Source organism: Gymnoscopelus braueri (genome assembly GCF_963280865.1).
Source record: "Gymnoscopelus braueri genome assembly, chromosome: 18".
Lineage (NCBI taxonomy): Eukaryota > Metazoa > Chordata > Actinopteri > Myctophiformes > Myctophidae > Gymnoscopelus > Gymnoscopelus braueri.
The window spans coordinates 9809288-9821209 of NC_137618.1; the positions used below are offsets into that span (position 1 = coordinate 9809288).

Sequence of the window (11922 nt, forward strand, 5' to 3'; positions counted from 1 at the left end):
TCATACAATAACGTGAAGAATGAGAATAATATGGAATGACGATGAAATAACGATCTAATAATTAATCAATAGATGAACAACGAAGGATTTGAATGCAATTAATGAATGCAGTCTTTTAGTAGATGTTTGAATCCAGAGTGATTTACAAAGTTCACTATGAGAGTAAATGACATAAAGTCTAGTCAACCAACAACATGCTCACAGCAGTAGGAGAGGGAAGAGTTAAACATAGTCACTATTCTGCTGTTGTCATAATAGATCACAATTAGCTGAACATAGATTAATTATTGTCCTCCTTTTTTCACTGACAAAAACTAAATCAAAACTGCATAAAAACTAAGCTATGATGACTAAAACTATGACTAAATATATGGACTATTTCATCAACAAATAAAAACTTGACTAAAATGTTAGGGAGGGACTAGTGGAGAAGAGATCCAGTAGAACTAAGAGTCATTTAATGCTTGGTTGTGTGTGGGTGTCGTGCTCCAAAAATATCTGATCTACAAGCTTACAACTTGTCATCGAGCTTGTAGATAGTCTATTTTAACATGTAAGTGTTCAATAAATCAGGCATTACAACACCAACACGGCCCACCAAAATATATACTTATATTTTTTAAGATTTATTTTGGGGCCTTTATGCCTGGACTCAATCATGTTGAGTAACCATGGCAACCTGATGTCATCCTTACATAAAGACTCTCATCTCTGCTCACACAGACACACTGAGGAGGAGGAGTCATAGTAAACCCAGAACCCAGCATAGAGAGGTTCAGTGAATGTGTCCTGGAAGGTGTACAGGTAAATGTGTGTCAGTGTGTCCGAGGACACTTCATAAAAGGACAGAGTCCCAACAGGCTGGTCCAGATACACTGCCACTCTGTTGGAGCCAGAGGGACGGACAGGGAGGTTAGTCTCCTCATTATTGTGTATGACTCTATAACTGTCACCACAACATTTCAGACTCCAGGACTTGTTATTGTATCCAAGCCCACAGTCATTACCACGTCCTTTCCTGCTGATTCCTCTGTAAGTAACCGCTATAGAAACCACTCCACTCCACTCTACCTCCCAGTAACAGCGTCCAGTCAGACCCTCTGTACACATAACCTGGACCCATCCATCAAACCTGTCAGGATGATCAGGAGGATCCTGACCCCATCCCCTCCATGTCACCTTCCTGTTGTTCTCAGACAGAGAGAGGCATCTCTCTGCCGAGTTTGTGTCCAGTGTGAGACGATGGAAATCTGATGAGCCTGGGGAAACAGTGAAACAAAATGCCTTTGCTGAAAAGTCCCTCAACATGGCTGCTTATAACAGAACAGGCATATTATTATTGCAACAGGAAAATCGTCAGAACCCCGTTCTATTTGGCAACGGCTTTTTCTAAATGTTTCAGAAACAGTAGATCTACAAGGTCAACTGTTTCATAGGCCCCTCGATGTTATTCAATGTGATATTCAACACAGTGAAATGCTCTACCAAGCCCTGAACGTTTTAACTTACCCATTACTTATTGAGTCTGACCTAAAAGCAATTGTAGCTAATCAGAATGGAATATGCTAAAATTTTACTGATACTTCTGGATCACACAACTCTAGAGATCATGTGTGTTCATTCATGTGAGCTTTGAACAAAACAAACAACAAATTGAAAAATATGCATATTTACATCACTGTTTTGAAATAAATTGTCCAGGCTTCAATTAAAATAGAAATAAACATACTTGGAGCTGTTGTGGGATGGAGAAGAGCTGTGGTTGCAGGGTCCGTAGAACCTCTGCCTGTTGTAGATATAGAATCTGTCTGTCGAAGAAAAATATACAAATGTGTCTGAGATGTAGTTAAAAATCATAAACTCACAATTAAGAATCAGAATCAGAATCAGTTTTATTGTCACATCACAGGTTTACAAGGTAAAAAAGTGGGTGAAATTCGTTTTTGTACATCGCAACGTTAATTCCATAGAAAGAAGAGGGGGGGGGGGGGGGAGAAGAAGAGGGGTGGGGGGCAAGTGGGAAGGAGATCAAAACAAGAGAACAACAGAAGGCCAGACAAGTTATCTACATATTTACAAAGTATCTGAGATAATAAAAACTAAGGTGCCTGAGCATAGCAGCAATGTATGTATACTGTGCATGATATATACTTATACAGTGCATGATATACTTATGGACGTTAAGGTGCTTAGAGAAAAAAGAGCACAATAAAAAGACAAAAAAAAAGTCAGTGCGTTATACATGGGATTAAGGTGCAAAAGGTCAATGCGTGTCCACCTAGGGTGGACTGACCCTAGTATAATCCGCAATTAAGGCCTTTTTCATAAAATGTTATAGTGGGCTTCCATCAATAAACTACTTAAAGTGGTTCTGAGTTTGAGAACACAGCTAGAAAAATGTGTACCTACCAACTTTGCCAAGGTTTCGTTGACAGCAGCATGGATTCCCTTCTTATGCTTTGAAAAAACACGACCTGTCACTTCTGTGCATCCTGAAAGGAAAACCCCCATGACAGGACAAAGATATTTAGTCGTTTGACAATGTAAATTACCAGAATTTGGTAAGTCCAGTTGTTTATAGGGCACTAGTTTTGGGCTGCTGTGTGTGCCAAATCATGTCTGTTGCAGTGCTGGGTTGGAGGGTGGAGACATTATGCCTTGATTATAAATGTAACCATAACTGCACCTTTAATATTTGTGTAATTGTATGCTTTCCTTTATGTGGACATGAATACATTGCTCAAATGTGTTGTAATTGCCTCTCCTCTCTGTTCCTCCTACCCCTGTGACCCCTCCGTGTGTGTGTGTGTGTGTGTGTGTGTGTGTGTGTGTGTGTGTGTGTGTGTGTGTGTGTGTGTGTGTGTGTGTGTGTGTGTGTTTGTTTTGAAACAGCCCTTCTCTTCCTCCCATCCCCTCTTCTCTGTTCCCCTTTTTCTCCACCGTGTTTACACTGTGCTCGTGTTAAGTATTTAAAATATACACGCTTTTAACAATATGTAAGACTATGTAAAAGTACAAATTAAACTACTTAAAGTGGTTCTGAGTTTGAGAACACAGCTAGAAAAATGTGTACCTACCAACTTTGCCAAGGTTTCGTTGACAGCAGCATGGATTCCCTTCTTATGCTTTGAAAAAACACGACCTGTCACTTCTGTGCATCCTGAAAGGAAAACCCCCATGACAGGACAAAGATATTTAGTCGTTTGACAATGTAAATTACCAGAATTATATACCTCTGTACCGGCGTGAATATTGTGCGTACATAACAAGTTCAAATATAAAGTAGGTCTAATTATTTCACATGAATTACATGAATGAAAATTTGACAAATTTGAAAATCTGTTTAGGATACCATTTGGATACTAGTGTATAAATCATTTTGACAAAGTATTTTTGATATATTTTGGCAACAAAATAATATCCCTCTTGAATCCTGCCCTCTTTCAGCTACATACTGTAAAGTGCCGGCATGGCGATCAGAGACCATTTAATCACAAAAAATATCGTTTTACAATTTGTAAAACGTGTACACAGTATACTTGTTTCTGTTTAAATCATACAGTATGTTTGAAGTTTTTAAATATACAAAACATGACAAAAATATATTTTAGACACAGAATTCACCTCTGAACGTGGGCCTTTTAGTGGGATCCTTGTCCCAGCACCTCTTCATGAGCTCAACTAGCTCTTCTAATCCATCTGCTTTGCTCTGATCAATTTTGTGAAGATCAGGTCTGTCTCCCTGAATAATTCTGAAGAGCAGCACGTGACGATTTACCCCTACAAAATATACAGAACAAAATTTGAGTACAAAAATGTGTTAAAAATTTGAATACATAAGTATGAATGAGTACATAGTGGTTATGTACATAGTGGTAGCCTATAAATAATAATAATAATACATGTATTTGTTTAGCACTTTTCTAAAAGCTTACACATTGCTTTACACAGCAAATATGAAAAATAAAAACAGATAGTCGAAAGGCTCATTAACAGATATCACAAATCAAGCATGTTGATTGTAAGTGAAATTCCTGTGAGAGATACAGTACAGTCTCATCTACAACCACTTAAGTTCAAACTCCATTCATACTTACTGTATGTGTGCTGCTGTATACATTCACATGAAATAGTGAATACTTTACCTGCTAGATAGGGCTCCTTTCCAGTAAGAATGGTCCAGAGGAGTATGCCGTAACTTAAAAATATAAATATATTAAAAAAGAAAAGGTTTGAAACTTTTCACATAATAAAATAAATGTAATGACTATATCAACAGCATTCCTTCAAGAGTTTACCTGTAAATATCATAAGAGCGGACAAGACAGTAGTCGTCCTGTTCAAAGGCCTCCGGGGGAGTGTAGAATAGAGTGCCTCCTTCATCACCTTTATTGCTGGCATTCAAAACGCTGGTGGACACCATAGACAAGCCAAAATCAGCTATCTATTAAAAGAAAGAGGATAAAAGAGCATTTTAGGCATTTCTGCTTTGATTTAAGCCCAGTGAAGAGAAACAGTGAGGGCAAATGTCATGGCAATATGCATCATGGTCTGAAATCGGAATCAAACCCTTGAGGTTACATTGTTAATTGATAGAGCAAAGTGGGTGCTCAATTTTCAAAAACAAAAGTGACCTGAATGGATACACACGCATGCACACATGTGTGTCTGTACGTGCATGCATGTGTGTTTGCATACCTTGGCATCTAAGTAGGCATCCAGTAGTACATTGCCCGGTTTTAGGTCTGAGTGCACAACTGGTGATTTCTTGCTGTGAAGGAAGTTCATGGCCAGAGCCACCTGTTGGGCCAGACGGAAAGCCAGGGGCCAGGGTGGGGGCCCAGTCAGGGCCTTCAGCAGGGTCTGCAGGGAGCCTCTCTCCATCAGCTCCATTACTATACCCTGCCTCTCGATATAGCCCAGCTTAGGGTCAGGGGGAATGCCCTGGTACATCCCGTAGACCTTGGGAACAAACTGGTGGGCGACAGAGTCCATGTAATCAGCCTCTCGCCCCAGGGCAGTGGACATGGTGCCAGAGCTGGAAGGAGACAGTTTAGGAGGAGAAAGACATCAGTTAAAATCCAGTTATGTGAGGCTGAATTTGATAGGACTGAAGATTATGAAATATGTGATTGATCATATTCATCATACCCAACATGAAGCAGCTTAATGGCAACGTCAAAGTCCCAGTCCTTGTGGTTTGCCTTATAGACATATCCAAAGCCCCCTGAGCCGAGCTCTTTCCAGTTCTGCAGACTTCCATTGCCAATTGGCTCTCTGCCCCGGACTGCCATCTCTCACCAAAGGACAGAACCACGAAATGATTCAAATCTAGAGGGCAGTAATAATGGGCAAATTAATATGACATCTTTCCATACTAAAGCAACCAATTATCACATACACGCACAGTACTTGTCTGCTGACAATACATGCCTCCTTTGTTACATTCATTGGAAAGAGCATAGTGCAGATGCTTTGTTTATAAATTAATTTTGTGGTCACATCATCCGTTTTGCGTATGTCTTAACCACTCTTTTAACGGCTTGAATGTACCAGTTGCTGAGAGGTGGTGAGGCTAAAGCATGATGGAGATGTGAGCTGATTTCAGTGGGGTTCATTTTGGTAAGTCCAGTTGTTTATAGGGCACTAGTTTTGGGCTGCTGTGTGTGCCAAATCATGTCTGTTGCAGTGCTGGGTTGGAGGGTGGAGACATTATGCCTTGATTATAAATGTAACCATAACTGCACCTTTAATATTTGTGTAATTGTATGCTTTCCTTTATGTGGACATGAATACATTGCTCAAATGTGTTGTAATTGCCTCTCCTCTCTGTTCCTCCTACCCCTGTGACCCCTCCGTGTGTGTGTGTGTGTGTGTGTGTGTGTGTGTGTGTGTGTGTGTGTGTGTGTGTGTGTGTGTGTGTGTGTGTGTGTGTGTGTGTGTGTGTGTGTGTGTGTGTGTGTGTGTGTGTGTGTGTGTGTGTGTGTTTGTTTTGAAACAGCCCTTCTCTTCCTCCCATCCCCTCTTCTCTGTTCCCCTTTTTCTCCACCGTGTTTACACTGTGCTCGTGTTAAGTATTTAAAATATACACGCTTTTAACAATATGTAAGACTATGTAAAAGTACAAATTGCAAAGCACAAAGAAATAAACAATAAAAGTGAAATATTGCAGTACTACAAGTTCACATTGTGCCGCATTGTGACACTTTGTGGACTTGTAGATCGGCTATAGATCGGCTTGTAGATCAGCTATGTATTGCATTTCAGGGAATAAAGGGGTATTGGCCCCTGGGGGACACCGGTGGATGAAGTACGTAGGATTCAAGTGGTTCAACCAGTTACGGCCTCATGTGCAGAGAATTCCACCCAGTTCTTCAGTCTGTTCACTAACTAGCCATTACTCAACTCCCTCAAATTGTCTCCATATCGAGGCTTACCTGCATGGTGCAGCTGTGCTCCAGTATGGTCCGCTATGCTCCAGTGTTTGGTAACTGCTGTCTTTATACTGTAGCTCTCTCAGGACTGGACACACTGTAGCTGCGAATAAAAGACACACACATTCTCAGTTGAGATTGTGATTGGTTTAGAACAACGGTGAGGTGTGGCCAATGCATCCATAGAGAGAGAGAGAGAGAGAGAGAGAGAGTTTACACTGTGCTCATGTTACTTTTTAAAGTATTTAAAAGTACATGCTTTTTAACAACATGTAAGAATTAAAAAGTATAACTATTTTTTACAATAATAGGGAAAATTGCAGATATTGGGGGGTGTCCGCTTGGTTGGAGCTGAACAAAGCCATGCAGTCGTAGGTGTACAGGGAGTAGAGAAGGGGGCTCAAAACGCATCCCTGAGGGGCTCCTGTGCTGAGGGTCAGGGGGGCAGAAGTCATAGTTCCCATCCTCACCACCTGACGTCGCTCTGTCAAGAAGCTGCACAGACTTGGGTTTAGACCTACTGCTCTATTCTGTGGCAGTTTTCTCCCCCTCTAAACCACGTTAAATCCGGATAATGGAGCTGCGCCGCCCCAATAGGTTATTCTAGCACCTGCTCTACCCGTCACCATTATGCCGACACCGTTATTTGCGCATGGAGGTGTGCCCGTGGGCGTGTTGTTGCTATATCCCCCACATTGCAATTCTACAGACACACATGGGTACGGGTTTCGGGGGGGGGATAGTGGAATCTAATACCACCCGCCGGTTTATAAAATCACCTGCCAAGTGCACACAGACACTACAATGGCTTTGTGCGTTGGACCATGAGCCGTGTTGCCAGCCTTGGCGAGAAATAAGCAACCGCAGTCCGCAGGTCTATGAAAACAAAAAGAAGCAACTATAAGGCCACATGAGCACTTCAAACTACTAACTAGAGCTTTCATATCCCCTAAATATTTCAGCCCGGCTGGACTAATAATTGACAAATTAGACCCAGCCCAGCCCGTCAGTCATTTTTCTAAAGAAGCCTTATTTCTCATTAAATCTTGGTAATTCGTTAAGAACAGGAGTCATTCGACCCTATTCCAACAGTCTATATTTTATTTAAAAAACAGCTTGGAGCAAATAGGGCTATATAAATATACACTGCCCCATAACCATTTTAAAAATGATTATGGTTATTCTATGAAATATATGTTTCATAGAATAACCGTAATCATTTTTGCGATGGAGAAATCACATCCAATGTTACCATCTACTGACCGCTGCCTGTGCTCTCATAGTGTCTCATTTGAAGAAATAATCCAACATTTACTTTGAGGTGAAAAAGACATGAAGAAAGCTCAATAGTCTGAAGATGTCATGTTATGGTTTAAACTTTAAAGGGGGCTCGATCTGCTGCTGCGTCATGACAAGACAGCTGAGTGATTTGACCTATATTGCGTTGCGCTGCCCTGTTGATTAATTATTTGGCATCAGCTGTGTAAGAATATATAACTATTTTAAATGGCTTTCATATACTCTTGGGGATCTGACTAATATGACAAGTTGCTTATTGTGAACACAATAGCCTACGCTACAAATTAATTAATATGTGAATTTATTTGGATGTAAAGAAAACGTAGACCCGGCTCAGCCGGTGCCGACGGGCCGGGTCGGGTCCCGTTGGGTTTGGGCTAAAATCTTAAGCACTTACATTTTTTATAAGATGATCGGATCATAGTGGGATTTTCATTTTGGCTGCTGTCTCATTAAACCCATGCTGCGGGTGAATATTATATTATAGCCTATATTATATATATTAGCCTATATTATTATTATATTCCCCGCGTAAACGCTACGTTCATGACCCCCCAAAATAACCATATTTGAACTGGGGACCCCCCCCCCCATTTTGTTTGACTCGGTTCCACAGATAAATATTGTGAAAATAGCAGATCTACAAGCTCACCAGGCGTTGGGTGCTCCATTGTGGTCTCGACCCACAGGTTGAGAACCACTGCATTAAAAGCTCCAAGCAAGTTACATGTCTAGTATGTTGTTGACCACGTAATGTAATATTTTTGGTTTAGTGTTAGGCTTCTCCGTGGCGCCGTGGCTCATTGCATGCTGTCCAAAATAACAGATCTGTAAGCTGTCGACAGACATGACGCAGCGCCGTTGATAGCTTGTATGTCTGTTATTTTGGGTAGGTAGGCGACGCACATACGCATCGCAGCAATGTGTCTGGGTTTGAGAGGCTTTGATTGATGTAAACTTAAAGTTTAGCTCTGTTCGGGATTACTGAACAAAGGTGGATGATGAAAGATAACGGGGACAATATGGATGTAAGTTAACTTTAACTGCGTCACTTCAGAGGAAACTATGGAGCTACTACAGAGATGTTTACACACCCCTGGAATCCATTAGAATGGTGGAAATAGAACAATACAGCCAACGTGAGTACATAGGCTATAGACCTTTCCTAAAACTGTCAAATTTATTATACCCATGTGCTACTGTTTGTCTGTGTACCACGTAGGAGCGTTGTCGCAACATGATGTAATTAATTATTTGGGAGCAGCCGGTGTGTACCAATAGTATACATATTTTAAATGGCTTTCATATACTATTCCGGATCTGACTAATATGACAAGCTTATTGTGAACACAATAGGCTACAAATTAATATAAAAATGTATTTGGATAAAATAAACAAAAAGAAGGAAAACAAGCCCAATGTGGCTTATAATAATCAGACCAGGCAACAGTGCAGACAGGTAGATAGGCTAGAGCATATATTGGATCGGGATGACGGCTAGCGCAGTCTTCTCTTAAAGGCAATGGCTTCTGGCACGGTGATTGGTTTTATCATTGTAACGCCCAAACCACACCTATGCATAATGTAACGGGTAGCTCAGGTGTTTGGCGGGTGAGGGGGGTGCCATAGAATACCGAATTTTGCAGGGGAAACGCCTCTTGCCTAGTCCGAAATCCGAAATTAGTGGTTTGTTCAAATCTGGCCCTGAATAGAGCCCCTAGACTCTGTAGCTTGGTGTCTAGTTTGAGGGGGATTATGGTATTGAACGCTGAGCTGTAGTCTATGAACAGCATTCTCACATATGACTTGTCACTCTCAAGGTGTGAGAGGGTGGTGTGGAGTGATGTGGAAATGGCATCATCCGTGGATCTGTTCTTACGGTAGGCAAATTGTAGGGGGTCGAGTGTGGGTGGCAGCTTGTTGTTGATCATCACTCTGACATGTTTCTCAAAGCATTTGCTCACTATGGGTGTGAGTGCAACAGGCCTCCAGTCATTTAACTCGGTTACTTTGCCTTTTTTAGGGACCGGGGCAATGATTGCTGTTTTGAAGCATGATGGTACTTTGCTTTGCTTTTTATGTAGTTAAAATGTAGTAAGAGTGATACTTGATCTCTTAACCTTGAAAGCACCAAACATCAAAGACAAAGTGTCCAGAAGGAGATTTGAAACCAGGTTTGTCATTTCACTGGCAGCTGCACTAACCAGTTGTCTAAAGCACCAGGTCCACTAGGGGGCAGCAGACATCCAGCTACTTGGTCAGATATACTTTACATTTATACGAAGCTCATGGAAGCAATGTCATTGGTTATCTAGGCGTCAATCAACTCTAGTCAACATAGCAAGTTCGGAGAGGGGGTGGGACTAAAGAAAAGGAAGAAGGAAGAGGTGGAAACAGGTGAAAACACAGTCTGAGAGTGAGAGAAACAGGTGAATTGTGTGTGTGTGTGTGTGTGTGTGTGTGTGTGTGTGTGTGTGTGTGTGTGTGTGTGTGTGTGTGTGTGTGTGTGTGTGTGTGTGTGTGTGTGTGTGTGTGTGTGTGTGTGTGTGTGTGTGTGTGTGTGTGTGTTGTGTTTGTTTGTTTGTTTGTTTGTTTGGAGGTGGGTTTTCACTCAGTATTTCTACCATAACCAGCTGACATTAATAACTACAAGATCAACTAGGGTCAACTAACACACTAGCCTGGAGGAGAAGAGTGTGTGAGACAATTCAACACGTTTCAGTAAGTATGGACGCTATCTGAGAACTGTAATGACATGGACATTTAGTTAAAGGATAGGATATAAAAATCTTTTGAAAATAGCAGATCTACCTAAGATCACAGTGCGTCACGACGCGTTGTGACCTTGTAGATCGGCTATTTTCAAATAGCCAAATTTAAATAGGTCTGAAGTGGTTAATGTATTTTGTAATTATAATTCAAATCTACAAAGTAACTAGTAACTAAAGTTTTCAAATAATTGTAGTGGAGTAAAAGTATAATATTTGCCTCTGAGATGTAGGGGAGTAGAAGTAAAAAGAAGTAAAAAATCACACCCTGTGTGAAGTGGGCGGTGTCTTGCTAGCTAATCACAATACTGAATGGAGTCAACCAATCATGTACAAAAGATAAATACATTTATACATTTATAAATACATTTATTGAAACACTCTTTATGATGGACGAAACCATAACTTTAAAAAAACCAATTTATGTTTTTTTTTAAAGTTATGGTTTCTTATATAGGGCTATGCACATGTGTCATGTGACACTGGCCAATCACAGTCCTGAATAGATTGTGATTGGCCAATCACAGCGCAGGATAATTGTACAAATTTCCAAACCTCACTTATAGGGGCGGTTTCACTGGCCAAGATAATTGTACAAATTTCCAAACCTCACTTATAGGGGCGGTTTCACCGCCCCAAAAATATAGAAAATCGGAAATACTCCAAAATACCTCATAATGGTACTTAAAACTCATTCAGTGCCAAAAATATTTCTGGCTATATCACCCCTGTGCCAAGGCCAAAAATACATTGTAAAAAAAAAGTGCTTTGGAGCCGAGATACAGCCTTTTCAGTAAGAAGTTAAACAAGAAGTGAATGGAGCAGCAAATCTTCAAATCATCATATCTTGGGTTCTGAACCTTTTTTTTTTTTTCTTGACGTCTCAGACGTCATTGGCACTCTGGGCTTATGAAAAACGTGACGTCTGCGACGTCATTGGCACTTAATGAGTTAAGTACAGTCCTTGAGTAAATGTGAATGAATGAATGAAGTACTTTATTTAGAGAGACATGGGAAAAGTACATGGAAGAAAATCCATTGGATACCAATTTTATCCAAACAGGATAGAGAACTCAGAATACAGATTGAACTAGAAAAAGTGCTCCTCGGTCAGGTAGGTTATTGTGGGCCAGCAATGTTCAAAATTTGCCAAATCAGGATGGAATATGAAAAATCGGACAGATCAGTCTTGATCACATGACTATAGAGATAATGTCTGTAATTTGCGTGATGTTTGGACAAAATCTGTAGGAGTAATTATCAAAAGATTATTTTTAGCAAAAATCGTCGTCCTGGTGGCGCTATAGAAGGACAATGTGAAAAGGGTGGCATGTCTTCCTCGGCCTAGTGGGAATGTGTGTGTGCATTTTGTTCAAAACAAGGCTCTCCTGCAAATCTTAGTCAATCAGGATGGAATATGA

General features: G+C 40.7%; 1 protein-coding gene across 1 annotated transcript; it reads right to left on the bottom strand.

Moving 5' to 3' along the window:
* Positions 1-633: 633 nt before the first annotated feature.
* LOC308073665 (receptor-interacting serine/threonine-protein kinase 3-like) lies at positions 634-6471 on the bottom strand. The gene is made up of 9 exons (XM_080412695.1): positions 6438-6471; positions 5152-5331; positions 4699-5038; positions 4299-4444; positions 4146-4198; positions 3625-3780; positions 3078-3151; positions 1730-1808; positions 634-1259 (listed from the first exon to the last, which is right to left on the bottom strand). Exons 2-9 carry the CDS (start codon positions 5292-5294, stop codon positions 706-708), a joined length of 1545 nt encoding a protein of 514 aa, XP_080268821.1. The 5' UTR covers positions 5295-5331; positions 6438-6471; the 3' UTR covers positions 634-705.
* Between the last annotated feature and the right edge of the window lie 5451 nt (positions 6472-11922).